The 27,889-nt window shown below is 37.4% G+C and overlaps 15 protein-coding genes across 15 annotated transcripts; 5 read left to right on the top strand and 10 right to left on the bottom strand.

Annotated features, from left to right (window-relative positions):
- Window positions 1-166: 166 nt before the first annotated feature.
- Window positions 167-955, bottom strand: VCUG_01441 (uncharacterized protein; the record flags this gene model as incomplete). Its single annotated transcript, XM_008076269.1, has 1 exon — window positions 167-955. The coding sequence occupies one exon, from the start codon at window positions 953-955 to the stop codon at window positions 167-169; it is 789 nt and encodes a 262-aa protein (XP_008074460.1).
- A 1,956-nt stretch (window positions 956-2,911) lies between these two features.
- Window positions 2,912-3,810, top strand: VCUG_01440 (uncharacterized protein). Its single transcript, XM_008076268.1, has one exon. The coding sequence runs from the start codon at window positions 3,454-3,456 to the stop codon at window positions 3,793-3,795; it is 342 nt and encodes a 113-aa protein (XP_008074459.1). The 5' UTR covers window positions 2,912-3,453; the 3' UTR covers window positions 3,796-3,810.
- Window positions 3,811-6,648: 2,838 nt separating this feature from the next.
- On the top strand, window positions 6,649-7,092 carry VCUG_01439 (uncharacterized protein; the record flags this gene model as incomplete). Its single annotated transcript, XM_008076267.1, has 1 exon — window positions 6,649-7,092. The coding sequence occupies exon 1, from the start codon at window positions 6,694-6,696 to the stop codon at window positions 7,090-7,092; it is 399 nt and encodes a 132-aa protein (XP_008074458.1). The 5' UTR covers window positions 6,649-6,693.
- A 1,462-nt stretch (window positions 7,093-8,554) lies between these two features.
- Window positions 8,555-9,100, bottom strand: VCUG_01438 (uncharacterized protein; the record flags this gene model as incomplete). Its single annotated transcript, XM_008076266.1, has 1 exon — window positions 8,555-9,100. One exon carries the CDS (start codon window positions 9,098-9,100, stop codon window positions 8,591-8,593), a length of 510 nt encoding a protein of 169 aa, XP_008074457.1. The 3' UTR covers window positions 8,555-8,590.
- Window positions 9,101-10,102: 1,002 nt separating this feature from the next.
- VCUG_01437 (uncharacterized protein) lies at window positions 10,103-11,031 on the bottom strand (the record flags this gene model as incomplete). Its single annotated transcript, XM_008076265.1, has 1 exon — window positions 10,103-11,031. One exon carries the CDS (start codon window positions 11,029-11,031, stop codon window positions 10,120-10,122), a length of 912 nt encoding a protein of 303 aa, XP_008074456.1. The 3' UTR covers window positions 10,103-10,119.
- A 566-nt stretch (window positions 11,032-11,597) lies between these two features.
- Window positions 11,598-12,203, bottom strand: VCUG_01436 (uncharacterized protein; the record flags this gene model as incomplete). The annotated part of the gene is made up of 1 exon (XM_008076264.1): window positions 11,598-12,203. One exon carries the CDS (start codon window positions 12,201-12,203, stop codon window positions 11,799-11,801), a length of 405 nt encoding a protein of 134 aa, XP_008074455.1. The 3' UTR covers window positions 11,598-11,798.
- An 837-nt stretch (window positions 12,204-13,040) lies between these two features.
- Window positions 13,041-14,631, top strand: VCUG_01435 (uncharacterized protein; the record flags this gene model as incomplete). The annotated part of the gene is made up of 1 exon (XM_008076263.1): window positions 13,041-14,631. The coding sequence occupies one exon, from the start codon at window positions 13,041-13,043 to the stop codon at window positions 14,538-14,540; it is 1,500 nt and encodes a 499-aa protein (XP_008074454.1). The 3' UTR covers window positions 14,541-14,631.
- Window positions 14,632-15,381: 750 nt separating this feature from the next.
- VCUG_01434 (uncharacterized protein) lies at window positions 15,382-17,381 on the bottom strand. The gene has a single exon (XM_008076262.1). The coding sequence runs from the start codon at window positions 17,189-17,191 to the stop codon at window positions 15,428-15,430; it is 1,764 nt and encodes a 587-aa protein (XP_008074453.1). The 5' UTR covers window positions 17,192-17,381; the 3' UTR covers window positions 15,382-15,427.
- Window positions 17,382-19,168: 1,787 nt separating this feature from the next.
- VCUG_01433 (uncharacterized protein) lies at window positions 19,169-20,222 on the top strand (the record flags this gene model as incomplete). Its single annotated transcript, XM_008076261.1, has 1 exon — window positions 19,169-20,222. The coding sequence occupies one exon, from the start codon at window positions 19,169-19,171 to the stop codon at window positions 19,670-19,672; it is 504 nt and encodes a 167-aa protein (XP_008074452.1). The 3' UTR covers window positions 19,673-20,222.
- A 27-nt stretch (window positions 20,223-20,249) lies between these two features.
- On the bottom strand, window positions 20,250-20,762 carry VCUG_01432 (uncharacterized protein; the record flags this gene model as incomplete). The annotated part of the gene is made up of 1 exon (XM_008076260.1): window positions 20,250-20,762. The coding sequence occupies one exon, from the start codon at window positions 20,760-20,762 to the stop codon at window positions 20,250-20,252; it is 513 nt and encodes a 170-aa protein (XP_008074451.1).
- Window positions 20,763-20,796: 34 nt separating this feature from the next.
- Window positions 20,797-21,183, bottom strand: VCUG_01431 (uncharacterized protein; the record flags this gene model as incomplete). Its single annotated transcript, XM_008076259.1, has 1 exon — window positions 20,797-21,183. One exon carries the CDS (start codon window positions 21,181-21,183, stop codon window positions 20,797-20,799), a length of 387 nt encoding a protein of 128 aa, XP_008074450.1.
- Window positions 21,184-21,977: 794 nt separating this feature from the next.
- Window positions 21,978-22,349, bottom strand: VCUG_01430 (uncharacterized protein; the record flags this gene model as incomplete). The annotated part of the gene is made up of 1 exon (XM_008076258.1): window positions 21,978-22,349. One exon carries the CDS (start codon window positions 22,347-22,349, stop codon window positions 21,978-21,980), a length of 372 nt encoding a protein of 123 aa, XP_008074449.1.
- Window positions 22,350-22,973: 624 nt separating this feature from the next.
- VCUG_01429 (uncharacterized protein) lies at window positions 22,974-24,353 on the top strand. Its single transcript, XM_008076257.1, has one exon. It carries the CDS (start codon window positions 22,979-22,981, stop codon window positions 23,465-23,467), a length of 489 nt encoding a protein of 162 aa, XP_008074448.1. The 5' UTR covers window positions 22,974-22,978; the 3' UTR covers window positions 23,468-24,353.
- VCUG_01428 (uncharacterized protein) lies at window positions 23,464-23,989 on the bottom strand (the record flags this gene model as incomplete). The annotated part of the gene is made up of 1 exon (XM_008076256.1): window positions 23,464-23,989. One exon carries the CDS (start codon window positions 23,987-23,989, stop codon window positions 23,621-23,623), a length of 369 nt encoding a protein of 122 aa, XP_008074447.1. The 3' UTR covers window positions 23,464-23,620.
- On the bottom strand, window positions 24,302-26,992 carry VCUG_01427 (IRE protein kinase; the record flags this gene model as incomplete). The annotated part of the gene is made up of 1 exon (XM_008076255.1): window positions 24,302-26,992. The coding sequence occupies one exon, from the start codon at window positions 26,990-26,992 to the stop codon at window positions 24,440-24,442; it is 2,553 nt and encodes an 850-aa protein (XP_008074446.1). The 3' UTR covers window positions 24,302-24,439.
- Window positions 26,993-27,889: the final 897 nt, after the last annotated feature.

Here is a 27,889-nt window from a genome sequence, read left to right as displayed (position 1 = left end):
TGTAACGCCTTACAGTGTAACAAAATTGATCAGCTCATCTAACACAGCAATAAGGTACAAACACCAACGAAGGATCAGCTGTACGCTTCCCTGCTTCGCATGTATAAAAAATGTTTATAAAACTTGTACAGCCAACACCAACATACTTTTTCTGTATATGCCTTATTTATTCGTCAATATCAACGACCTCAAGCATTTTTTTACGCCTGATGCCCCTAAAAAATCGTATTGATGTCCATTCCCACTCACCGTTTAACAGCTTCTTGGTACTGATTCCCAGAACGAGCGACAACAGGTACTGGAGGGACAGAATAGCCGATAAAACGAATAAGGACATGCTTGCAAGCATAACAACAATTACTACTACGATCTTGAAAGTGTTTAGCTTGATGAGAATCTTTGCAGAAAATATTTTAAAGGTGTCGCTCACTATCAAGAATGCAGAAAACGTCATAGACAAAATAAAACCGAGAAAAATGTTGAAATTGTTTTCTGCAATACACTTGTTGAACCATGCACAGTGGTGGTCCCTGTTTACCAGGCACATATCACAGAATCTGCAGTGTGTTATGAAATCTCTCTGTAGTACGAGGCATTTCTCGCAGTAATCGTCGTTGTAGAACGAGCTGCTGAAAGTGGTGCCCCGCTGTACGGGTATCTTTCTGGTGTACAGGACATTGTCTCTCACGAAATTTATACTGCTTGGTCTGTTATCGTTCTCTGAATGGGCCTGGCCTGAATCGATCCGCAGGATGATAAACAGCGAAATCATGTTTATTGTCATCAGTGCAAGCTGACTAAGCTTGATAAGTGTACATTTCTCCAGGGCATATATGTCGTACAGAATAATGTAGTAGAACACCAGGCACAGAAGCACAGTCAAGAAAATATTTCTTCTAGGTAACATTTCGTTGTTATCATCAAGTAATAAGAACTCATCGCTTCTATTAAACATGTGTGTCTCGCCCAGTGCTGCTAGAATTTAAAGCGAAAACAGCCAATTAGAGCCTATCTTTGGTAAAAGGAGTTAAAGGAGTAAAGGAGTTGGCGGTAAAGGAGGTATTTTCCCTTGTTGTATCCCTGTTAATAAGGAGAACTTCCTCTCATCACGCATTGCTGCGACAGGTTCATCGAAAATTGCTAAAAATGGTCTAAAATGATTCGTGTCATGGCATCCGCTTGAAATCATCAATTCCGAAATTATTGCAGGTTGTTGATGAAGAAATGATTCAGAAGCGTGGTTATTTTGCCGTGTGTATGTTTGCAAAGTGTGCACCGGAATTGTCTTGATATTCGTTCGTTAACAAATTAGAAATGAGGACTGGCGTAAATTGAGACATTGTTAGGCAAAAATTACTTTACTAGAATAATTAAACATGTGTTGCGCGTGGTGACCGGTGTTGTCGCTGCACACCCTAACAACAGCCAAAACATGCTTTTGATGTCTATTTTAATCGCTGAACGTTTTCTGCACCACAAAAATAAGTTTTTTAACTTTAGGACACTTTTAGAAACTGTTTACGGTGAGTAACGCGGCCGAGCCATCGTGCATGTTATGAGTTGCACCCCTAACACAATAATCACAGGTAAGTAAATGCTCTATACATGTACGTAATTGTGATAGGAAGATGATTTATTTATTGTTGACATGAAATGGTAACAATTTTGACACCAATACATGGCATTATTGGCGGTAACATGTTGAACACATCATATAAATAAAATTACATCCAAATTAAAAAATTTACACCAAAAATATTCGACAATCAGCACGTGCCACAATTCCAGATCCAAAGTACTTGTTGAACTGTTCATTTTGTTCCACACCAGTATCAAATGCTCATAATTTGGTGATAACGCTTTGCACTATAAGCCGTGTAGCAACAAATTAGCACTTTTGCATTTCTTTAAAACATACGAATAGAATCATTAGCTTTTGCTCTGTTCAATTTTACCTGATATAGAAATTTATCTGCAACCGTGCGTTACGGTCATTAATCAATTTCAATATTTGTTTGTGCAAGGTACAGGTATAAACTGCTGAGCTACCATTCAAATATTTAGCAAAAATTCTTGCATCTCATAGCCGTACATCGAGTAATAGGCAATAAATACCACGGTTATGGTTCCATTTCACATTGAACCACTGATATTGATTATTTGATTAATCCTTATTTGTTATCAAAACGATTTGTTATATCATCGAAAATTTGTACTGGAGAAATACGCATTTGGGTTTTTAAACAGCGATCGCTCCCGTACCAATAGGTGTTTATCTGCGATGATTGTTAACGTGTGCGGTTCTAATACCGCGACAAAGCACCAACCACTAAAAGTTTACGTTCTGTGTGGTTCACTTGAATACGAGTTTCGGAATAATTCCGTGTGTAAGATTTAGTGTCATTCTTGTAGTTTGAAGGAAAGATATTTAAAAAAGTTCGGGCTATAAATAGACGTAATTTTTACAAAAAGGACGTTCTGCTCCGTCAATTTCATCACTGTGATTAAAAATGCAAACAATACGAAAATACGTTTAAAGATTACAGCGTTATGGTAAATCAATGTTTACGAATGCTTAGCATGTAATGGCAACGTATTGAGATGGTTTATCGGCCTAAGCCTGTTATAAATGGTTCCTCCACATCAACATTAAACGAACTATCTCTTACAACAGGCACAGCACGAAGACTAAGCCACTTATATTTTAACTTCGGTGCAATTAGGCCTATTATAATAGATGCGGTCCTTTTACCGCTATGGCAGTACAATATTATAAATAATTCATTCGAATAAAACCGCTTAAATGCTAAACAGAACTAAATTTATTTGTTGTCTCAATTCTTCCCTCAAGTCACTACTAGTAATTTGGAATAACAAAATCAAGATTTTTATCCCCGATGGTAAACAAGTACAACATCGAAGAAGTTTTAGAAAACACAAAATTTACCAACGATCATGATGTTGAGCTCAATTTTTTGGAAAAAAGAGTTGGTATCGGGTACAAATTTTCATATTCAAAGTATAGCGAGAAATTGGTAAAACGTGACTTAAAAATAAAAAGATTGAAGGCTCAAGATAAGAACAAAAACATGAATGAGATTAGTAGTGAGGAAACTGAGCCGATAACAAAGATGGATGTTATTAGGAAGAGGTTCAAAAGATGCTAAATTTTGTGAAAAATCATAAACAATTGGAGTAATATTCCTGCAATATAATGATTTTACAGTTTTTAACATGAATAGTGTGGTTGGATACCGTCATAGAATGTTTAATTTGTATACGCAAAAAGGGGAAATAAAACTTATTGTTATAGATTGTTTGAAAAAAAATAACAAAACATTGCGGGAACGGTAAATAGCAGGCGGCGTACTGAGTGGAAGGTGCCGCCCAATATTTGCGATTGGTTATAAACTTAAGACGAAAAGTATTTAAAGAAACCATCTAAGTAAAAGAATGGACAGGAAGTTTTATCAGTACGCTTTTATTTTAATTGTGCTAGTTATGCTATCTAATGTGTATAGGGCAAAGTGTCAGTCAACAATCGGGAAAAAGCATCAGAATGAGGATGGTGATGTCTCTCCGGCTGCAGAGGAGGGGCAAGGAGCACCATTGGCTAGCGAGGAGAAAAGTGAGGGCGGTGGTGTAGGTAACTGGTTCGGTAAAAGTAAGAATAAAGGTTCAAAGAAAGGAAAGGAGTCGTTCTTCACGAAATATAGAACGTACATCATAATTTTTTTGGTTGTCATCGTAATCGCGGTTATAGCTGGTGTGGTCTTTGCTCTTTTCAAGAAATAAAGTTTATCATACTGATTATGAGCGTTTTGTAGTTTAATCTCCGGATAGCATCAAACCGATTCTCCGTTATATTTATTTTTATAATAACCATTCCGCGGTGTTCATACGCAATCTTTATCGCGTACCTCTTATCAGTTGAAACTGCATGCTACCTCCCAGACAACAGAATCATTCCTTATTTGATTTGTACAGCTACATATGCCAATTTTTGCATTCTGTTAAAGAAACATACACTATTACATCTCTCTCTTTTATGTTTAGGATGTACTTTTCGATACGGCTCACAGGTTTAATTTGAGTTATTCAGAGTATACAATAAACGAATCTGATATTAATTGCAAAATTCTGCTTCACTTGCCAAGAAAAATATTTTACTTGAAGCGCATAAAATTTTGTTATTGCTATAACATAATCTCAGCATGTTTTCAACATTATATGAAGCATTGGATAACTGCTGATGCCGGGATAAATACCAATAAACATCCTATACGAGTGATTTCATGGTCACCAATCCATTTATCAAATAATTAGTAGTTAAAATTTGCTGACCAATTATTTGTTAGTTGTATTCTAAATTTTCATTTATTCGAAAACATTGACAAAGTTTTGCAGGATGCGGAGCGCTCCGTTTGTCACTGAACTCTTCCAGGATTGTTTATAAAACCATATTTATAATATTTCCTCATATAGCAACATTATCACCAATTGTCAACAAATGCACATTCCTATTCTTGTATATCTAACCATTATGGCTCTCAAATTCAAAGCGCACATCCATATTTCTTAACATAACTTGCTTTGCGATATGTTGCTCGTTGGTGCATTTAGAAATCTTTCTAATTTACTCTACAAGTACAGTTTACAAGGATTCGGACATGTCCAACCAACTATTTTCAAATTAACAGTCTAGTACTAATCTAAAATTTGAATTTATTCTTATCCTTTAGATGTATACTGAGCGGTTACAGTTTAATTACGGAACTATTGCTGTTGAAGCTAACAGCCCTAAAGATTGCGGTATATGATCCATCTTATTGTTTGCTAACATGATAAACACCAAATGCCTAAATAAGTACCGTGGTTATGGCCACAATTATAATAATAATTAATAGCGCCAAAACAACTCAGAAACTATATAACTGTATGTTTTTGCAATTATTTATGAGATTTCTCATATAATTACTACGGCAAAATCATTCATTGAGTGCTTGATCGCAAGTATCAACCAATTATAAGTTCTTCTGTTATAAAGGAGCCGCTTCTGATTCAGTCTTACGAAGTTCCAATGTGCAATCATCCAACGGTAGAATGGTACTACACATGTTAATTTTACAAGCTCTTATTATTAAATTGAATAACTCATTTTAACTATTCTACAATCTGCGAAAAATGAAAACAACGCAAAGAATTGAATATTCCACTATCTTTGTGGGCATAACTGATTTATTCACCATATATGGCAGTTTTAATAGAAAATTGTCCTTATTTCCAAATATAACCACAGAGGCAACGAATATCGTTGCATAGCTTTTTAATTAACAAAAAAACAATGTTTATGAAGAAACCACGTTTTGTACGAGATAGCAACCATTTTTGTTTGTAACATGGTAATTTGTAGCGTTGCAACATTATATGCTCATGTTTTGTTCAATACACACTGTAAGCTATTACAAGTTTCGTTGTGTTTTTAGCAATACAAAAATATCGAAGAGTCGTTGTTTCACTTATCACCCGCCAATAAAATGACGTAATTTTAATAGGTCAAAAACTAATCTTCTCATCAGTACAGAAGGAACGCTTATAGATTACATGGTAATTAAATCAAGCTAATGCTGAATTTTTTTCAGAAATATTTCCGTAAATCAACTCTGTCTATTACAATGTCTGTGGTCTGAGGTGATTGCCGGTGTATAACATTTTTTTGATTGTTGCATTACGGACGAAGTAAACATTCATGTTGGTCATCTGCGAATTTTCGATCATATTTTTATTGTAAAGCCTAACACCACGGAGTCATCCCCGTAAATTGCACCATAATTACACGCCTAAATGGGAAATTTATTGTGAATTAAGGGTTACTAATTGTTTAGCCTGGCAACAAGCAGGAAAAGGGGCACGGTGTGCGGTTCAATAGCTGATTCGTCTTGTACATGACTGCAAATATGTAACCATGTCACAATGATAGTTTTAATGCTCAAAATACTACTTGGTATGGAAGTACAGTGGGTAAATTCTGTTTGATTCTCATATGTAATATATTCATGGTTTGAGCTCATATAATGGCCCTACAACAGTCAAGATAATTAAACGTACTACACTTCCAGCATATGACACTGTTAATATAATTAATTAAAAATATTTGCTCGACATCACACCATCTCATATATTGTCAAGCAATCATCACATTAGATCAAACACACGTTTTCGTTCTAGTAAAATTTTACATCATAAGTTATACATACCTCACATAAATATACTTTGTTATATTTCTTAAGACAGCTTTTCAAGTGTCATTTACACCTAACAGCTCTCAATTGCAGGTACGTGTCATTAACCAATAACCATTTTTGTACAGAAAACTCCTTTTTCCCAAAATGTAACAAATTATTAGGATCTGTACTTCAGGCTTGTCGACAACAACATAGATTCGCAAATTGAAACTATATAACATATTTGTGCACAAAACTGAATATTTTTAATCACATTAAGTTGCTAAATTTGATTAATCGCAGCTTCTACTCAATCAGAATTTAATGAATAATAAATGTACGGTTCGTATCACGAGAGCAAATAATCAATTAGTTTCTTTTCCTCGATTCAAATGATTAGCCCACTAATTAAGAAATCAGTGATCAAATTGTTTCCAAACGTATATAAGAAAGAAGAATTCAGCATCTCATGAGGATTAATCATTCATCTTTTATTTTCATGCTAGCTGTTCTATTAGACCTGTTCTTGGTTTGTGTAAGGGCAGAAGCTCCTCCAGCAACCAAAGCTGAGCCACCAGCCAAGGCTACTGGAGAAGATCCTAAGAAAGAGGGCGAGGTTGCTAAAACAGATGAGGAGAAAAAAGAGGGGGAAGAGTCACCGACTGCGGGACAGGAATCAGCTGATAGTAGTGGTGAATCGGGTTCAATGTTTGGACTGTTGGGTGGCCCAGAATCGGAACCGGCCGATAAAGATAAGTCATTCTGGCAACGACATAAGAAGACCATAATTTGGTGTATTGTGATATTCTTCGTTGTCATAATAGTGCTGGCAATTGTAGGATTTGTTCTAAAGCGAAGGAAATCGTAAATTATTAAATAAAAGTCTTTCTTGAAATTGGAAATGGAGTAGTAAATATCTATTAGTCGTTTATGCCGTTCTAAGCAATATTACATCATCTTTTGTACATAACAGGATATCTGGTACAAAACATCTTTAAATATTCGGTTTTGCTGTTTCTAGGGAAGATCACGGTGTAGAATGCATCTACTTTGACAAGCTGGATTCTTATATTGAGAGTAGTTTATTTATCATACCACATAAACTAAACTAGGTTTGTGAAAAATACTCAATTCGTATTATTTTAATGTTTAATTTACGCTCAAGATGAGTAGGTGACGGTTTTACTGTTCATGAAATTGTGTTCAATAAATGTAGTTTCACAAATAATTTACTTAACGCAGGAAAGCAGTTTTATCAGCGTTGGCAAAGAGAGATGTCTTTAAACAATTTTATATCTTTGATATGCAATTTTGTATCATATAGGGCTATTTTAAAATAAATAGTACTAGTAAATAATATTAAATAGTGCCATGATAATTTACACAGGTTCATAGGCGTAGAATGGTTTAATTGCGAATTAAATTAATGAACACATAATTTGGAATGGCCCAGCGAGATACAACATTCCTGGGAAACATTCCGCATTACTACCTGACCACCCTTTAAAGGTAAGCGGAAAGAACCAAACTACTCCTGCTCGGTTTAAAAGTAAATAAACGTACAGTTTGTGCCGCCAAGTGCGAAAAGTTAGCTGTGCAAACCAGTGCGTCAGTGTTTATGTTTGATAGAATACACAATCACACATGAATTTGAAATGTTTATGTTATCTTTGCCCACGCACAGCTTTTCGTTGAGGACACATTCCTATTGATTGCAGCCCTCCGCTTTTTCAATACAAACATTCGTACTTTTTTCAGTAAAGTGTTTGTTTGCCATTTGATTGTATCATGGCAAAAAAGTTCTTCTAGTGCATCGCTTGGAGATGAGCATCTCATTACGATCTTAATTAATGAGTAGAATAAAGCTCTGCGTTGAAAAGCTTTAATAAATAATTATACTGCAAGATGTACTGAAACGAACAAGTACAAAAATTAAAGATATCCACTAAGACATAATTGGACATATCTGTGTTAGAACAGTAAATATTTGTTGAACTCGATCTCTCAATGTAAATATTAAACGAAATATCTTTCAACGATAGCGGCGCTGCTTCTCTTTAAATATTAATGTACGCAAGAAGTCAGGGAAATACACCTGTTTCTGATGGAACATCTGCTGACTTTGTCGCTAAAATGCATTACACAAATGATTGATGTTTGGATAGCTCTAATTTAACCAACAAATAATAAAAGAACTGGCCCAGCTCTGTGGCCAGCAATCTGCTACAATTCAGCACAAACAATATTTTACAGACCAAAAATAAACACATCGTTAATAAAAAATTTACAAGTTTAACTGTATATGACAGTTACTCAGGAATACCGTATAATCGCGCTAACAAAAGTTTTATTAAAAAACGGATAATTCACCCTCTCGCTCTCTTTGGGACACTCCTTTTCGACCCAACAACAGCAATCTCCTCAAGCAAAACCATTCCTGGACAGCTGACCGTCGCAAACTGTATGACAGCATCCTCACCCGCACTTTTAATAGTCTCCAACAACAATTTAACTCTATCTTTTTCGATTTCATTGCAATGTAGAGTCTCCATCTCGGTATAGCCGGTCGATATCAACGGATCGGCATAGATGCAGTCCTCCTCCTCGTCAAAATCGACGAGCACGTAAGTCTTTTTCACTGGTATAACAACGTATACTTTTGATCCGCCCGAGAAACTCATTTCGGCTTTCAGGTTTGTTCTTATGTTCTTTCCGGATATCATCACCTTGGCCGCTCCATGCTTCCCTGTTTTTACCTTGGTCACACTTGTGATCCTAACGTAATCCTTCCTGTCTGCATCAGCAACAATGACTGTCTTTTCTTTGAGCGTGTTTGCGTTGACAGATGAATCGAACTCCTCCTCACTTATCGCCATCGAGGGGTAAATTTTTTTTATTTTTAAAATACATTGGAATGATAATCCGAATGCACAGTAAAGATTTCAGAACGCACATATTACAGAAATCGCTATAAAAAAGTCGTTTGTCTATCGAGAACACCGTGAAGAACGTGCTTTTAGCAAATATAGCAAAAAATATACTTCCTATTTTCCAGTTAGTTTTTGAGCTGTTTTATTCGGTCTAAAAATCGAGATAGCTAAACATATCCAATCAATTTCCGAATGAAATAAAAGCTTTTTAAAAGCGTGTTTATGCTTTAAAAGCTTACTTATCGAGTGTATTCTTCACCCTTTTTGGTACAAATACTTCTTGGTCCGTTTCTTGAAATGCGGACAAAGGGCTCTCTCATAACCTTCATGTTCCAAAGCGTATTTCTACCCAATAAATCAAATACTCACTTCGATTTATGCCTTTTGCCCTGTTTATACGACTTTAGGTTAGCACAGTTTAATCTTACCAGATTTATACCAGTAATCCACCAAGTTTCAAATTAACCACCCAATCACAGAAAAGTTATATGTCCTATCACAAATGCTCCTTTCTTTTTGGATAGCACTATTTATATTGAAGCTTTACTGTCGTAATTGAATCTCTAAAAAGACCAATATTTGTCTTTTTGGTGTAATGTTGCAGTACCCTTAAGATGTAATTGAAATAATAAACAACTTATCACCGTTAATCTCGTAATACCTCGAGATCAAATACAATTGTCCGAGTTACTTATTTGAATTTTAAAATCGATGCCTTGCTATAAGAGTACTATCTTTCTGCATATTTTTATCGATTCCTTTTTTTGGCTATGACGATGACAGTAAATGGTAATTTATTTGCACATTCTAACGGGATAATTACAAAAACTGAAAAATCAACCTGACGACAAGTATTTATTGTGGATTTTATCGGCTAAATTATACCGATATACGCGTAATCCTGGCCAAAGATACGTAATAATCCAAAAACATGAATGATACATTAAATGGCAGCATTGGTTTAATCAAACGAAAGAAATATCACGCAGGAGCGAGTAGAACTGCAATTTTGACCCTACGCCTTCGAATAATCTCAGCTGATATTTTGAAATACACTTCAAAATCTCGTAATTGTCCATATTCTTGGCTACCCGAAAAAAGGACACCAACAAATCTTGGGGATCATAACCATCCTCCCAAATGCAGTCAAATTTACTCAACGCCTCTGCCATTTTATTCTTAAGGAGTAAAATTATGATGTTTTCTATTAGCTTAGGCGAAGGCTGTCCAGTTATCTTTAAAATTGCATTCTCATCCACTTGTTTTGAGTAGAGAGCGGATTGCAGAATGTTTATCGCCTGCCGCATATCACTGTCTGATAGAAACAAGATGGTATTTAGCGCTTCTTCCGATAAATTCAAGTTTTCGTTGGCTACAATCTCGTTCAATCTGGTTTTCATATCTTCGTTTTTTATTTTGTTGAACGTGAATATGGCACATCGACTTTGAATAGGCTCTGATATCTTTTGGATATTATTACACACAAGAATAAACCTGCAATCCCCGGTACACATTTCCATGGTTCTTCTCATCGCCTGTTGCGCAGCAACCGTCATAGAATCACACTCATCTAAGATGATGACCTTAAGACCCGTGCTCAGTCGCATCGAAAAGTTTTTTATGGTTGTTCTTACGGTGTCTATCCCTCTTTCATCACTTGCATTCAACTCTAAAACATGCTTTTTATCGCTTACGATTTTTTCGCCAATTATTTTGGCCACTGTAGTTTTACCGGTGCCAGATGGCCCGTTAAATAGTAAATGTGGCATAGAATTGGCATTCAAGATGCTTTGTATGGATTTTATCGTCTCTTGGTTTCCGACTACGTTATCAATCTCTTTGGGTCTGTACTTTTCTGTTAACAGGTTTTCGAGCATGTTAGGGGCCCATAATTCATCGTTAAACACAAAAAATTGAGCAAATCAAAAATTTTGTCGAGATTGGGATGTGCTGCACAATTACGTTGCAATACCAGCTAACACCAACCAATACAATATTAATGGTTGGTACAAACATATCCGAGGGCACTTGTGCACGGAACAACGACATTTATCTGCAACGAATTTTCTCTTATTAATGTCCTGTTAAGTTGTTTGATTTTCAAACGGACATGCAATTTAGAGCAATGTTCTTCCGTGACTGAAAACAAAACTTATAACATGATGTATTATGTGTGCGCAAAGAACCAAACAGAACACTTCGCAAAACTAACAATGAAGGGAAAAAATGGGCGCTACTTCGGTAATTAAGGACATCAAAAAGTTACAGAATATGTTAAATTTAATATTAGTTCACAAAGAGGTGTTAATAAACAATTCTGTAGGACCATCTCTCTACACCCCATTATCAACCAATTTCGATATAAAAATTGGTAAAACTCCATAAGAAGAGAAAAGAATGAGTAGTATTTACTTATTTTGAGTGGAAAAAACTTTGATTCTTTTTCTGATTTACTCCAATCTTTAACAAGAAAAGTTATTAACCACTGCAACATTCTCAGTGCCTTGCATCAAGTATCATTTCTTACAAACACAGAGTTAAGTCTAAATTGCAAACTCAGTTCAAAAAAAATGACATTTATCAATAACAAACAAATTCCCTCCAAACAACGATGACCAGCACTTATAAAGTTGTACTATACCTGCTATTTACCACGTCTTTCCCTTAATACCATATTGCATCCTATTACAGGACACCTGGCATTCTTGTCCTTCTTCATGTAACCTAAAACTGCATTTCGTTCCATAGCATGTCCGCAGACACTCTCCCATCGCTCACGGATTTTCATCTGTGTCAAACAGCACATATCACCTGTTTTAACGTTTTGCACGACAATGTTATCGTTTTCAAATAGATCTTCGTACTCTTTCGACTGCTTCACCCCTTTCTTGAGTTGTTCCAGATCAAACTCTCGATCGCACGATACATTCTTTGCCAGTTCTTGCACCTTGAGCGAAAGATACAGTTCTTCGTCCAGATAATTATTTTCTGTCATATATTTCAATATTTTGTTGATTGTTTTTCCTCTCTCTTCCAATAAATCATTCATCCAAGGGTATGTCTGGGTTAAAACAAGATACAGTTGCGGCATCCGATATAGGAGAAAAATATTCATTAAAGCGATATTTTAGGATAAAAATAGCGAGAAAAATTGATAACTCCTCTCATACAATCAAGCCGTATATACTTGAACAATCTAAGAAAATGTGACAGTTAAGATATATTGATATTCAACCTTCTGTCAAAATAGAATATTTACAGACCTGCGGTGTCACATATTTACATTCTGGCAATTCGTGCGCAGCCGTGCCACAGTGCTAGCTAGCCATTCTCTGTCGAGCACGTTCTGGATGTATCAAATATGGTATGAATTAATGAACACGCTTTTTATAGTAAACAAGCCGTTTATGAACTAAGGACTGCTACCGGTGTATATGTTCATAGTAACGCACATTGAACTTCTAAAATATTCGATATTCGTTTTATTTCGGCTTTAAGAGCGAAGAAAAATTGCTCAATTTATCAACAAGTTAATAAAATTAGAATTAATTATGACGTTTTATCCATGACTGGACAACAATGTGATTTAGACGGGTGCTTGTTGCACGATGATGACTCATATTATGTTTTTCTCTGTTCATAAAAATTAACAAGACTGTTCTACCTGTCCACTCCAAGAAAAAGATGTTTGTAGAATAAAGAAAAATTTTTATCTTAAAAGCCATAGTTTCGCTATCTCCTATGTTTGCTGTGGAATACCAAAAATACGAAGACCGTCTGTCACAAATACTCTCTCAAACGGTGATATTTGCTTCGATGATAATGAGTTTTGCGTTTTTGAATGTAAAACATTTAAGTAACAAAAGACCCATTGTATAAAATTCAAATGCGCACGATTGGCCGAACAAGAGTTAAGAATAGTTTGTGTGAGGATGGGGACAGCATTGTTCGTCCTTTAATTAACAAAAGAGGCGATATAGGAACTGATCTTACTGCAATGGAAGGAAACAGGGCGGCAGCTCATGAGAAAAGCAACGAATTGGACGATGTAATCAATGAAAATACCGAGTCTAAGAATGAAAGGAATATGAGCAAGGCACCGAGACTAAAAAGAATCAACTTGGAACATCAAAACGGTAGCACCGATAAAATAGAGAAAAATTGTGCCATGACACATGATTTTGGAGATAAAGACACCATAATTTTGGAAGACTCCGATAAAAAATGCTGTTTTTGTGGGAAAATTTTGAGAAAAATTTTTGTAAAATGTCTCAAATGTGGAAGGAAATTTCATAACAGCTGTTCAAAGAAAGGGAGTCGGATAGTCGAAAATTACGAGGTTATCTTCATATGTAACGATTGTAACGCGTGCACAGAATGTGGATTGAATAATGATGACGACACGATGCGCTGCTTGGTTTGTCCACAAATATTCCACAAAACGTGTACCACCGCCCAGTTCTGCAGACCATGTCGAGAGAAGTTATACCTGGGCGCTACGCAGCTAGAAGTAATGGCCAGATTTGAGATGAACATGTTCAACAGCTTTGTGAGAAGCAAAGGATTTATGAAAGACGAGCGAGGACAACGATATATGGGCAAGGAGATAGTTGTTTCCAAGTTGTACATAGGGAGCAAAAAGCTTTCACCGCAGTATCTTTCGCCTTTTATCAATGTGTCATACTCTATGTATGTCTGCGAGAAGTGCTTTTCCTACTTCAAGGAGTCTATTTCGTTAGAAAGACACAAGTTGAAGTGCGATATGTGTCTACGCGGTAATCTGGTGTACTCCCGCGGAAAACTGAAATTATATGAGGTGGATGGTGAGATAGACACAATATTCTGCAGGAATCTCTGTTTGGTGGCAAAGTGCTTCCTCGATCACAAGACACTCTACTATGATGTGGAGCCTTTTTTATTTTACACTCTGTATGATGACAATGGCAACTTTATAGGGTATTTCTCCAGGGAAAAGTTCTCAACAAAGTTCAATTTATCGTGTATTGTCGTTCTGCCCTGCTATCAAGGAAAAGGTTTTGGCTACTTTTTAATTGATTTCAGTTACTGTCTGTGCAAAATTACTAACAAAAAAGGGACACCAGAAAAACCTCTGTCTGATCAAGGACTCGCAGTTTACAAGAAATACTGGAAATACAAAGTTTATAATTATATATCGAGGATTAAAGGGTGTGTATCCGTTGAAGTTATTTCAGAAGAGTTGGCCATGACTCATTCGGATGTTGTATACGCCCTAGAATTACTCGAATTTTTGAAAAAAGCTGATGGCAAGTATCGCATTGAAGTTTCAGAAAGGATCTTTGTCGAATTGAAGACATGTGATCCTGCTGGTATTATAACCGGTAATATACGGGTTTTTAATGAATAGAGATTAGCCAGTTAATAAAGAGCCGCTTTATACCCGATGAGCAGCGGATGCTGTTCAATGGACGCTTCAATAAAATTTATTTAAAATGGTATTTATATGCGGTACGATGCAGACTGTCTAAGTCTTCGGCCACAATACATGAACTGAGATAATATAGCTAATTCTTAGGACTCAGAACGCAGTTTTATTCGGGCAAATGCAAAGGTATAAGAACCCTGCTGTACCTAATTTGGTGTCTGCACTGTTAACTCTGGTGTGCATGCATTCAATTGGTAATTGGTGTTCTATTCCGGCATTTTTACCAAAATTATTATTAGCGGTGTGTTGTATGGAGCATTCACCCTACCTACCAACATTACGTAGCTATGAAATAAAATTTTGTTCGTGATTTATAAACACCGCAGTAACTTCGGTGTGCCTGTGAATTAGGTAAACTGCGATTAATCCATTTAGATAAGTAAATTTACTCACACACCACCATTATTCATTATCTGTTAGCTCATCCATTTCGTATTGGAGTTGCCGCAGCAACGTGGTAGGTAATATCTCAGGTTGTTTACAATGCTGCTTGGTGTTATGGGAAAGTTGTCAAAACGATGCCATCTTAATATTCCATTATAAGTGGCAAGAAACGTAGTTTATGGCATCTATTTCTATTAACTACCATGTCTATAGGTACATGTATGCCATGGTAAATGAATTAGAACATATCCTGCTCACATCATGTTCGAGCTATGATCTAATGAGAAGATCGCACAATCAACTTACAAAAACATGTAGCATGTCGAATGCACCACATAAAGAGTAACTGAAAGGATGGAGAACTGTTTATTAATAATTTTCGCTCTTTTAATTAATTATGGTCTAATTTATTTAAACCTGCCATACTAATTATAGCAGCCAGCTTCACTCGAAGGATTACTTATCTTTAGGATTTTGACAATTTTCTTGTAAATATCATATCTCTTCTTACTTTTCTCCACATTTTGTCCCTTGCACTCCAAAGCACCATTAATTGCCTTTGTGGTGGCTCCAAATTTATTTTCTTTGACTCCCGGTGCAGTGGCAACTCTTGTTTGCCAGTACCACACCGATGTCTGCATGGCTACCTTTGGATCTTTACCGACCATATCAGGATTATCGAGTAGTTTAGTGCCCATGCCAATGCCTTCACTCGCTGCTTTGTAATTGGCCGCCCACGACAGTTGGATGAATCCACGTCCAAAATAATATTTACCTGGCTTTCCCTTGCCATCGTCATAATTTTTACCACACTTAGCAGGATCTTCATTGCATCCTTTCTCTACGAGTTGCGACAAGCCACCAGACTCGTGCATGATTTGTGCCAGGAACATCGCTGCATCATTGGTAGTTTTAAATTTGCCAATCTGATCTGCGACTGCCTTTACGTTCGCATCTGGTGCTTTATATCCAAGCTCACTCGTAATTTGTTTAATTTGGCTCTCTGTTATTTTGGCATTACCGCCACCGCCCGATGGCGTGCTTCCTGTGTCACCAGCAAGTTTTTGACCCTCTTTGCCCTTAAGACTCGAGTTTATGTTGTTTTTGCCTGCACTGGCGAGTGGGGACTTTTTTGCCGGACTAGGTGGAGTAGAAGCTTTTGCACCTGGACCTGTTGATGTTAGACTACTAGCTGGCAATGGTGTTTTACCATGGCCAAGTGGTGCTTTTGGGGGACCACTGCTCTGCTGTGCAGAACTGTCAGCCCCGCCGGCTTGTCCGGGCTGTGATGCCCCTGAACCTCCACCCGGTTGAGCAGTGTTATCGCTACTTTCGCCTTGTGCTGTCGGTGACGCGCTTCCACCGCCTGTATCAGAACCACCGGTGGGTGGCTGACTCGAACCGTTACCGGCTGTTGATCCCTGCTGGCCTTCGCTACCCGCTCCTAACAGGCTCTCACGATCAATTACAATTGCTCTTATAGGCTTTGTATCACGACATATACGGCATGAATCCTGCAGGTTTTCATCACAACAAGGCAAATCCGGTCTTTTAACGGTTTTAACTATTTCCTGTATCGTTGATGGCTCATCCCGTGTCTCTATCATTATCTTCTCAGTAACTGTCTTATATACAGTAACAGTTTTCTCCTGTTTATCTTCAGGCGGTTTAACTGACTCTTTTGGAGGCTCCGATGGCTTTGGCTGCTCCTGTGATTTTTGTTCATCCTGATTGTCTGTCTCCGCCTTACTCTCCGTATTCTTACTATCATCCGGTTGTTGCTGCTTTTCACTTGGCATTTGAGCTCCTTCCGACTGATCAGATTTATTCTCGGCTGCAGACGAATTGCTATTAGGTATATTTGATTGGTTTTCTGCTTTGTTCTGATCACTAGGTTTGTTCTCTGCGCTGTTTTGGCTTTCTTGCTTTTTTTCTTCCTTTTTATCAACGCTTTCCTGCTGACTCGAGACTTTCTTCATTACTGATAGGTCAGCAGGCACGCTTTCCTCTCCTTTGGCAGGTGAACATGTAATCTTATTGTTATCAAGCACACAGTTACTATTGGTAGGGCAATTTATCACAACCCATTCGCCGTTCAGATCACACATTTTCATGGTATCTCCATCACATTCTGAACTTCCCGGTAAACACAATGAACGAATTCGGCTTATAAGTTGCAGAATCAGCATTACTTAAAGAATTAGTTGCACGGTCCTCAAAACTTTATGTTTTCTTGTAAAACAAATCTGTATGATAATGAATTTGGAATATATGATACGTATGTTTTAAAGTAAGAGGATCACTACCTCATAAGTTTCGTATGATAGCTGCCATTACGGCAAATATGCGCTGACACTACGTTATTTCTTATTTGAACGAGCTTTAGTGCAGCATTCCTTAACATCATCGATTACTCAAATACATCACATCTCGGGCCCATACGTGTTAAAAAGAGTTGAATGATGATATTGTGGAACTAAGGAACTTATCTCGGATATTATGATGCTTTTATGGGTCATTATTATCATGATACAAGCATTTTCTATTTTTCTCTAAGGGTCAAATAATTTACTTTCCAGAACTGATCAATCAGCTTTCGAGTTGTCTTTTTATTTATATGAAATAGCGTTAAGCAGGTTACTAATCAAATGCGAGGTGCCCCTCAGTAAACTGGTCTACAGGAAAAGTAAATACACAGTATAATACCAAATTTCTTGCGGAATCAGGGTACATGCGGGCTGTTTTGATTGTTATTCAGGTTTAAAACCACGGTTTGGGCCAACAAACGGTTAGTATCGAAGAATAACGCTATTTATTCATAACTCACATTGCCAATTAAAACGTTGCAACATACGTTTGGATTGATCAACGAATCGGTATGTAAGACTTAATCTCAGGTCTAGTGTCACAAGTGACCACAAAGAACGCACAATAATTTTCATTAATGGAACAATCACGTCGTTTCTAAGATACTGCCGTTGCCTTTAATTCCCTCCGAAATGAACATTTAATGTATTAAATAATTTGCTTTCATCATACGAAGACTTGGAAAGGAAATATGCAATGAAGACACTAAGCAATCGGATAACAACATAACATTCTCACACATACGTTGTTTTTGAACCGCGTAATAATAGCTTTCATTCCTACCTCCAGTTAAACACTCGCTCAACGAAACATTTACCAAATCGATAATACTCTGCCATTTGATCGGCAGGTTCGAACTACCCGTGATATTAAATGATAAATAAACGCACTTTTGATGAAAAAGTGTTTAAAATACCAGACAACTGCGGCATGAACAAAGTTACATTAGATAAGGGTTCAACGAGGTGAAAACTCGATCCAATAACCACTCAAACAAAATTGTATAAATGCCATTACTCGCAAACTCAATATTGGCACTAGCTAAGTAGCGTAGAGAACATTTATTTGTCATGTTCAAGTGATAGGGTCGACTTAAAAATTGGTTTGATCTGCAAAAATGATTCCTGTACGTTATAGAAGTGATCAATAGGTAAAGATGCACTTTGTATCTCCAATTTTCTTCAAAACGAGCAGCAATTTGTTAAACTTGATGTGGCCGAATCATTTCGGGCCAATATAGTATTGTAATGAACTTGGGTGAATTTTTACGTATATTAATACGCTCACATCCATGATTCAGTAAATAATTGAATTGATTACATCGAGCCAAATCTCTCGTTTTAACAGATAGACTGTGACACGAGTTACTCATTCAAAACTTCTTGCCAGAGAGACGCTGTCTCTTGTTTGACTAGTACACGTACTTATATTGCTTTAAAATACCTAAGTTTCTTTTTAATTTTGTCAAATAAACATAAATCTTTTTCTTCAATTTTCTTCTCAGATGGCTGAAAAATACAAGCACTCGTGCGTGATATCCAAAAAATAGATACTCGTCTGTAGTGCGATATTCTACGTGTTACAACGTGTTTAATATCAAATATCCTTTTTAACCACAGGTAATAAACGGTCTGATCTCAGAACGGCGTATGAGTGATTGCCATCTCATTATTCTTGTATAACCGCGTTTTATACCACAAACAATGTGATTATGGTGTATTTTTTGTCATTTAAATGACCACAGCAGTTTTTACTGAACAAATGGTCCGTATAAAATTTTTTGCTTTTTCCAACCCACGATGAAATCGCTTAAAACAGCCAGGAAGTTCGATTCAGCGGAGAAACGTGTGCAGCCAGAGAATCTGGAGAGCAAGCACGACGCAATAAAGCGCCTCAAACTTAAGAAGGAGCGCACTAGTAAAATCAAAGAGCTTAAAGAAGAAATCCATTTTAAGACTGGGAACGAGTACTTCTTCAAAATGAACTCATTAAGACAGGAGAACGATAAGCTCGTAAGAATTAGCAAGTTTGACATGGCCGAGAGTAAGCGCCGGGTTATAAGTCTGAATTTTGAAATAATAAGGATGGAAAAGAAGCTAAGAAAGACTATGCCTGTACTTAAACCAGCTAAAATTGTTTTTGAAGATTGTCCACAAGGTGTAAAAGTAGAATGCAGACAAGAACTAAAACCTGATAAAGAAAGATTGGCAACATACAGAGATTATCTTGCCAAGCTGTATAAGACGAAACAACAGATAGAAAAAATGATAGAAAACACAAAAAAGCAAAGGGGTCAGCGATGAGAGAACGCCTCGAATAGCAATTGGCTGGTTCGACACATCATGTTCAGCGTACAATATTTTGTTCGTACATGTGTTGCCGGGCCATTGGCCCGCTGGAAGTATCACCGATTTAGATCAAAACCGAAAATTCATAATGCGTATAACAACGAGCAAATACATGTTTTGTTGTATATGAGCAGATAACATGCTTTTATGATTGCACCGACCCATTTGCGATACCTTTTCATGATGCATTACGTTTCTCGTAATAGTGGCACTCTTGATCGTCAAAACTGTTGCACCAACCTCGTAGTTTTTTTACTGAAATACGCTCATTATTTATCTTCTCACACATCAACAGCATCCAAACAAATATGGCACGATCTCATGGCAACAAGAAATTTAGTTAGACATTTTCAATGAAATGGTACATGGCCTCTCGTGCCTGTAAAATATTTTGCGTGTGTGCAACACTTTTGGCTCAACGCCGGTATCAAACAAAAAATATTGAGCCTGTGAAAAAGGTTGTATCAGCCACCATTCAGAAAACAATCCATTAAAAGTACCTTAGTATTATTTTACCTATCATAAGAACTGTTTAAAATCGATCTTCATGTTCTTTTATCACCTCTTTAAGAATAGGATGATCATTATTCCTACAAAACGCCATGATATCATCATCAAGAGCGTTTCTGTACTTCCTGCCCATCATCATTATGAGTCTATAAAAATTGATGCCGGTCTCATCTCCGAAGAACGACTTGATATAATTCTTAACAGAGTCTACATTTTTTAGTTTCCTGCCCTTACACAGCGTACAGGTTAGGATAATGATGTGATACTTGCACTTCTTGGACACAAGAAAATCGACCAGCTCATCAACATCATCCATTCTATTCTTCATAATGGCCCTGCCTATAACGATACACTCATTGTTCGTAAACGTGGTCAGCAACTCCAGAAATTGACATACCATGTTCTCTCTCACAATTCTACACAGCTTTTTAAAATACTTGGGTTCAAGCTTCTTATTTTTGTTGATGTTTTTATGGAAGACACGTACAAAATCTGACAGTCCATCTATTCCATCGCCACGTGAATTCCTGCTCATGAAAATGCAAAGGGCGCCAATAAAAATTTTTATTTTAAAACTTTCCTCTTCTATGTTCTCTCTCGCAATCCAAAAGCATAATCAAATCTCCTTCTCGTACCGGCCCCATTACAGCCCGTTGCAAGGTCCGTTTCTCCTCCAGCAACTCCAATTGACAAAGCGTGATCGGTCCACCTGGTCCGCTTCGTTCAATACGCTTGATCACCTTCCCTATGTAAACCTTCTCAGTCATGATTCCTGGGGTAAAAATTTTTAGCAATAAAAATTTTGTTGTTGAACCACCAATTGTTAATAACACCTCGTCCAGGTACCGGCCCGCTTTGAGCTGAAAATATTTGCTCTTGTATTTTTGTAATCTTCGAGTATTCGAATTGATCTTGACTTTGATCGTGCGCGATAACCAGGTCAATGTTGTTATCATCAAAACAAAATGTTTGGTTGCACAAATGAGCGAATATCTTATTCTTTACCACGTATTTTGCTAGTTGTCATTCTTATTTCGATACAATCCAGGAAGAGCACCGCATTTTGCAGCGTTTGAACATTTTATCTTCTTTCACTTCGGCAATATTGAAAGAAGTACTTTGTTGTCGAAAATCAATGCTCGTTGCGAGGAAAAACAGAAAGAATATGCAATTTTGGTTTGATTTGAACAAATAGTTGCGCTACTAGGCAAATATATTGGCTTCAAAGTTTTGTTCCGTAATTCTTTGCTAATACATCACATCTGAATAGCTGTAACTAGTGATTCAAGCAAAAAATAATGGCTTTCGTCCTATTTTCGAATAACGACAAGTAGCATTGTGCACAACAGCACTTCCGTGTCCGTTAACATTAGTTTCATGAATTGCTACCACTACCAACGTTTGTTGGCTTATAGGACCTATTTCGCAAGTTTATTTGCAATGAACATTCTACTACGTTTCTCGCTTGAGATGCAATCGGTATGACCAATATACTGCCTACCACGTAAGCAGCTGCAAAACTCATTCTCTAACACACGATGCCCAGTGGATCGAGTAATATTAGCACTTGGTGGTAGACTCCGTGCTATAAATAAATTTTCTATTAACCAAGACAGACCGATTGCTATCTAAAAAATATTAAACGAATTAAACACACACAAAATACTTAAATGACAGTTTATAATGCCTAAATTAACACTTTACGCTCCTCGAACGTGCGGTTCAAAGATAATTGGATTAACTTTTATTTTCAGCTAGTCGTTCCGTAGTTACCAAAAGTCTTCAAAGCCTCCTCCAAACCATCATTACGATAATATTTTATGATTTGCAAATAATTAATTGAACTGTAAAAACCGATTATAGCTATGCACAGGGATATTTTCAACACAATGTCATCAAGAAGAGCTACAATAATTAACATTCCGAATTCGAATAGAATATTCCACTTCATAAACAATTGCGTGGTAAAAATTAGCACTAATATAAACAGAATTACGGCAGATTTCCTTGAAAAAAGAGATTCTGTTCTTTTCAAGAGGTTAGTTATCAGTACCGCTCTGGCCATTATCGTATCGAAAAATGAGTGTGGTACGGAATTATCAAGCGATGTGCGGGATGTCATTTTTGATATTGTTGGGGAATACAAATGGATATAACAATAATCGCACAGAAAGAATAGAAATACGAGTTAACGAACGGACATGTTTCTACAAATGGATATAACAATGATTTGAACTGTTTCCATCATATCACACATCCTGTTGGTGGTGTTATAACACCTTCAATTTCTTGTTGCTGAAAGCAGATTTTGCAAGATATCGCACTAACATATGGATAGGAGATAAAACGGTGCTGAAGCAGTTGCATCGGTACATTCTTACGGGTGTTTCCGATCCTAGGTTAGGAGATGATTAATCATATAAAGATGTTCAACTCAGAAAATAGTAGCCATAACCATAAAAATGAAACTACTGCTTTATCAATACTCATTTTATATCCATTTCCAGAACAAGTAGACCAATTTGTATTGACCTGAATAAATGATCAGCTATACCACTACCACTCCTGATATGCAACTACAATTTGCCTAATATTGTGTTTTAGTGGCCCTGTATGCTCTTCAAAGGTGTGTCTACTTACATTTATACTATCCTTACATTCATTTACACTCCTCGGACCTAACTTTTATTCGGGTACCCGTTCCACGAAAAATCACCCAAATCTCAAAACTTTTTCGCACCCATCACGCGGATGCTCGAATGCAAATGGAGGGAGTGCGAATACACGACGGATAATCACGATGATCTGGTCAAACACACGAACAACCACACCAATGAGTCTCTGACATGTCTCTGGGAAGGCTGCAAGAAGCGTGATCCGCACAGCACCAAGTACACGCTGCAGGCCCATCTGAGAAAACATACCGGTGACAGACCGTTCAAGTGTAACGAATGCGACAAGACCTACACGCGCTCCGATGCACTTAATAAGCATATTAAAAGACACGAAAAAGCAGATTCATACAACAAAGAGCTAATCTACCATATAAACGAACTTAACGGCATCATAGATAGATTTAAGGTAATGATCACGGAAGAAAGAATGAAAAATAACGCGCTTGTAATGAGCAATCAGTTCATAAGAAAATTAATTGCTGACAAAATATTAATACGTGCCAAAAATGAAATAAATGGCGTAATTCACCACACAAACAAAGGTTGGGATGAATATCTGCAATAAAAATGATGTTTAGTCTATGAAAGCGTTATTTGTGCAACGATCGCTTTGTTATCGGATCAGCCACACATAATTGTCCTTTCTAGACGTGCAATTCCGTAGACATTGCCAGCACTCTCAGTATGATAGTAATGAACCATAGTTCTACATGCTGTGCTATCTTTGCCCCCTCAGCCTTTCCTCTTTCTCAAATTTTTCTTTTAAATACGCTCTGACCCGTTTAATCGAACTCTTGGCCATGATGGCATTAAACGTCACATTCCTACCAGCGATACTCTTACACTGCTGCATAGCGCTACAAATCTCATTCTTTATTGCTCGCGGAACCTTGAGAACGATTATTTGGTTGTGCAGCAGAAATAATGTCAGGCATACGTTGTGAAAGTGCATCATACCAAAGGAACCGTACATTTCGTACATCTGGTCCCTAAAAATATTCAGCAGCGATGCATCACTCATCTTCAGCAGCGTGTTATTGCCACTCTCGATTTTGAAAATTACGTAGCGTACTTTTTTTGTGGCCATGGGGAATGACAAAAATTATAATTTTGGGCTCGGTCCAAATATTTCGTACATACGGACAAGCGCAAAGGCAGCGAATAAATGAATGTGTTGGCGTATAGTACCGTGTTTATTTGGATGTTGATGGTGTGCAGGAGGTAAATGGACAGTTTGAACAGTAGAGTTAGCGTGTTGCATAATATGCTCACTTGGTGTATTTTATACGACCAAATGGTAGCAGCATCGAAATGATTGTTTTAGATTTCACTTTACACGCGGTGCTCCGTCAAAATTGTAGCACCTTCGTATTTGCGTGGAGTAAAACGTTCTGTCCGATGAAAATACTTTATTTAGTATTAGCGTAAGAAGGTAATAATTTCATTAAAGCACCACTCGCATGTAAATTAACGTGCTGCCAGGAATATACACCGGTATAATTTAAAGACTGCACTGCCTGCATCATGTTAAAAATATTCATCGATAGAAATTTCTGAGGAGTTCCTCTGTTGCTGCCACCTTTCCGGAGTAGTAACAAACCATTAGTAAGTTGGGGAACCGCACCTTGAAATACTCCACAAAACCATCGGGAAATGATTTATATATGTGCCGTATCTCACTTGCTAGCTCTTGGTAGTGTCTGCCTTTGTTTCTTATCACCCTCAGAAGACCCTTCAGGCCATTAAAGTTGTATATTCGGTGCATAATGAGCTCATCTCTTATAACCTTGTCCAACATATTCGCCCAGTTCCCTGCAAACACTTTGCTCTTGTTACGTTCTAACCTGCAGAATATTTTGTACGATGTATCACTTTTATTCTCCAGAATATCGCTAAGCGTAGCGTAGAAATTGTACGTTTTCTCATTGTCCCAGAACGCAGGATGTCTCTCCACACTGCCAATACCAAGCCGCTCCTTATAATCGTTCTTCAGCATGTGATGCATCAGATCCAGCAAAGGTCCCTTCACGTTGCTATTCAGTGAATAGTTATCGTGTACCACGTTGTCCTCTATTGCGTAATTATCCTTGTTGAACGGATGGTGACCAAAAACTGTGGTGTGTAACATTACTGCAAGTGAAAACACGTCTGCTTTTTTGCACTTTTCCATGTCCAATGGTTCATCAAAGCTGTTATACCTAATTATTTCAGGAGCTCTGAAATTTTCAGTTCCTAGGCCGAACTCTAATTTGTGCTCATTCGGGTATCGTAGTACATCAACATATCCTTCAATTCTTTTCTTGTAGCCATTGCTAACGTTCTCGGTATTGTCTGTGTGCTCGTTATCAACCAAATTATCATTCGTATTTACAATATTCGCAACATGTGACTCATCATTCGTTCGGCTTGTCTGAACATGTTCCTGATCAAAAAAACATTCCTCAAAGTTACCGATGAATACTTCATCATTTTTTACGAAAATATTCACAAATGTTAAATTACAATGTGCGATATTTTTGGCATGCAATTCGTGCACTACTCGTACAAGTTTCAAAAATAAACTGAGCCAATCCTTGACATTTTCACTAAATTTACACGTGTCTGCCTTGGTGTGTCGAACCGTGCTCTCAAACTCGCTCACACCTGGGCTGTGTACGGAAGCATACGTGTTTGACGCATCCTGTTCATATAATGCGTCATCACCGAGTTCGGCATCGTCGTTACGCGTATTAGCCTCATTGCTCACGGTTTCAGAGATTGTGAACGTATTATCGTGAGTAATAGAGTGGTTCGTGCTGTTGGGCAGTACTTTTGCTTCCTCATCGATTCTCTCTTGCAAGCTTTTGCCACAATCCTCTACAACCAGCAAGAATTCGTGCTTTCTCTCCTCTCTATACGTGTATTTAATGAAACACGGCATGTCAAGCATCTTCATGATGTGCAGCTCATTACAGTACCTTATGTCCTTCTTGTTATGTATTTTTACCAGCACATTTCGTCTGTTGAACACGCCACTAGCATATTTTACTCCCTTATCTACGCGTAGCACTCTTTTTACCTTTACATGGTTCTCCCTGCGTAGAAACAACACCACTATAAAAACCGTTGTCATCAAAATTGCCAAAATTTTCAAATCTGTACACACCCTGTCGTTCATGTCTGGTGCTTCTCTCAGTATCTTACGGAAGAAATACGCCTTTTTAAAATTTTCCAATTTATAAACATTCTTTATCGGTTCGTACACCGTAAATCGATTCGGCCCATCCTCAAAGACGTCATACAAAACTTTTACACCTTTTTCAACGCTGAAAAACGGCGCACATATGTTGTAGAACTTAAGAATGCGCGTGTACCTGCTGTTCACATCCATAAGCCGGACGTATAAAACACCTATTATTACGTAGAGAGTAGTGCCACTCGTCCTTATATCATAGCTGATATTGCGTTTTGAGGCCGTAATAAGTACGTTCTTGTATAAAAACGGCTGATTGATAATGTCGCTCAGTCGTGGGGCGAGGTACATAATGCACTTGTTTTCGATGCAATATATCTTTCCTGTCTCTGTGAACCCAAAGCTGTCGATTTTCTCTTTGATTTTGGCACACACCTTACCATCCGTGTAATCCTCAATTTTACTGAGCGTATTCGTCGCCTTCATCAAAATACTTGGTGTATTTGACCTAACATCGGTATCATCCTCGTTATTTTGATCGGCAATATCCTTCATTTCATCGTTAGCATTTATAATCTCCGTCTTTCTTACAAGAGTATTTAATTCACCTTTATTCCCAGTTAACATGCCAGCATCTCCTACATTGCCGTAATTTTCCTCCTTCTTAGCGCTAATAGACGAATCACTGGCGTGATCGGTAATATTGTGATCAATTTCATTTTTCATCAGATACGCTAGTTCAGAATTACTCCCAAGGACACCCATTCCTACGCCTCTGTTATCATACTCATCAACCATACTGCTTATTGAGAATGACCATTGCTCATTAACGGTTTCATCCACAAATATTAGGTTATTATTGAATGTTTCAAACACGTAAATACCGCGAACGTATTTCATGAGGAGGAGGAAAAACATAGCGAAGAACGGGGTGCACATAATTCGCAGCTCAAAAAGAAAAGATAAATTTGATGGTGGAAATGCAGCAGAACGGCAGTACTAAAAAGTTATGTGGTAATACAATGCCTATACTTGTCTTTGTACAGCAGAGAAAGACGAAATGGTGTGGCTCCGAGCCTCTAAATGTAAATGATATATTTACTGAATGAACGGCAAATCACTTTTATACCAGTACGAGCAGGGCATTGAAAATGATTTAAACGGTGCATTCCAAATATCATTGTCGCAATAACTCATCAGCAGAATGGAATTTAAGCTTTGGGAGGTAAAAGGTATTAATGAGGTACTGGAATGCATGTTTGGCAAATCCTAGATAAATATTGCCTTATGGACCTAGAATAATAAAAAATTTGCTGACAAGAGATTTTACCGATCAGTCACCTATTCTGCTTTTGCGGCACCACCATGAAGTAATGAGCAAATTATGATCCACATAGGTATATTCAGTAAAATTATGTTAGCACCGCACATTCACAAAAATCTCTTTTTGAAAGTAAGGCAGGTAGCTTGTTACTGGGAAGAGGCTACAATCACAATGAAGATAAATTTAGCAAGAATTACGGTCTAACATTCTTCAACAGTGGGCATTATTGCCATACTTGTATGAAAAGACCAGCACAGCATGCTAATTGGTAACAATCGTTCTATTCAGCGCAACTACCGTAAAAGTAACTTACTTGAGGTATTCTGATTTACATAGTCATCAATTACTTTCGTTTCGCAGAAAGCATCACACCGCAAATTTGTCCATTCTCTCTTCGACAGAAAAAAATGATAGCACTCCGAGTGCAAGGGCGATATTTCGTATAGAACAGGTGATCAAGAACGTATTGGCACTCCAGAAAATAGAAAAGC

This window comes from Vavraia culicis (genome assembly GCF_000192795.1).
Source record: "Vavraia culicis subsp. floridensis unplaced genomic scaffold supercont1.22, whole genome shotgun sequence".
In the NCBI taxonomy this organism is placed as follows: domain Eukaryota; kingdom Fungi; phylum Microsporidia; family Pleistophoridae; genus Vavraia; species Vavraia culicis.
The sequence above is the reverse complement of the archived record's forward strand: the minus strand, read 5'-3'. Positions and strand labels throughout refer to the sequence as shown.

Bases quoted from the DNA above. Each gene is read 5' to 3' on its own strand.
- VCUG_01440 (XM_008076268.1), top strand. From the start codon at position 3,454: ATGGACAGGAAGTTTTATCAGTACGCTTTTATTTTAATTGTGCTAGTT.
- VCUG_01434 (XM_008076262.1), bottom strand. From the start codon at position 17,191: ATGCTGATTCTGCAACTTATAAGCCGAATTCGTTCATTGTGTTTACCG.
- VCUG_01429 (XM_008076257.1), top strand. From the start codon at position 22,979: ATGCTCGAATGCAAATGGAGGGAGTGCGAATACACGACGGATAATCAC.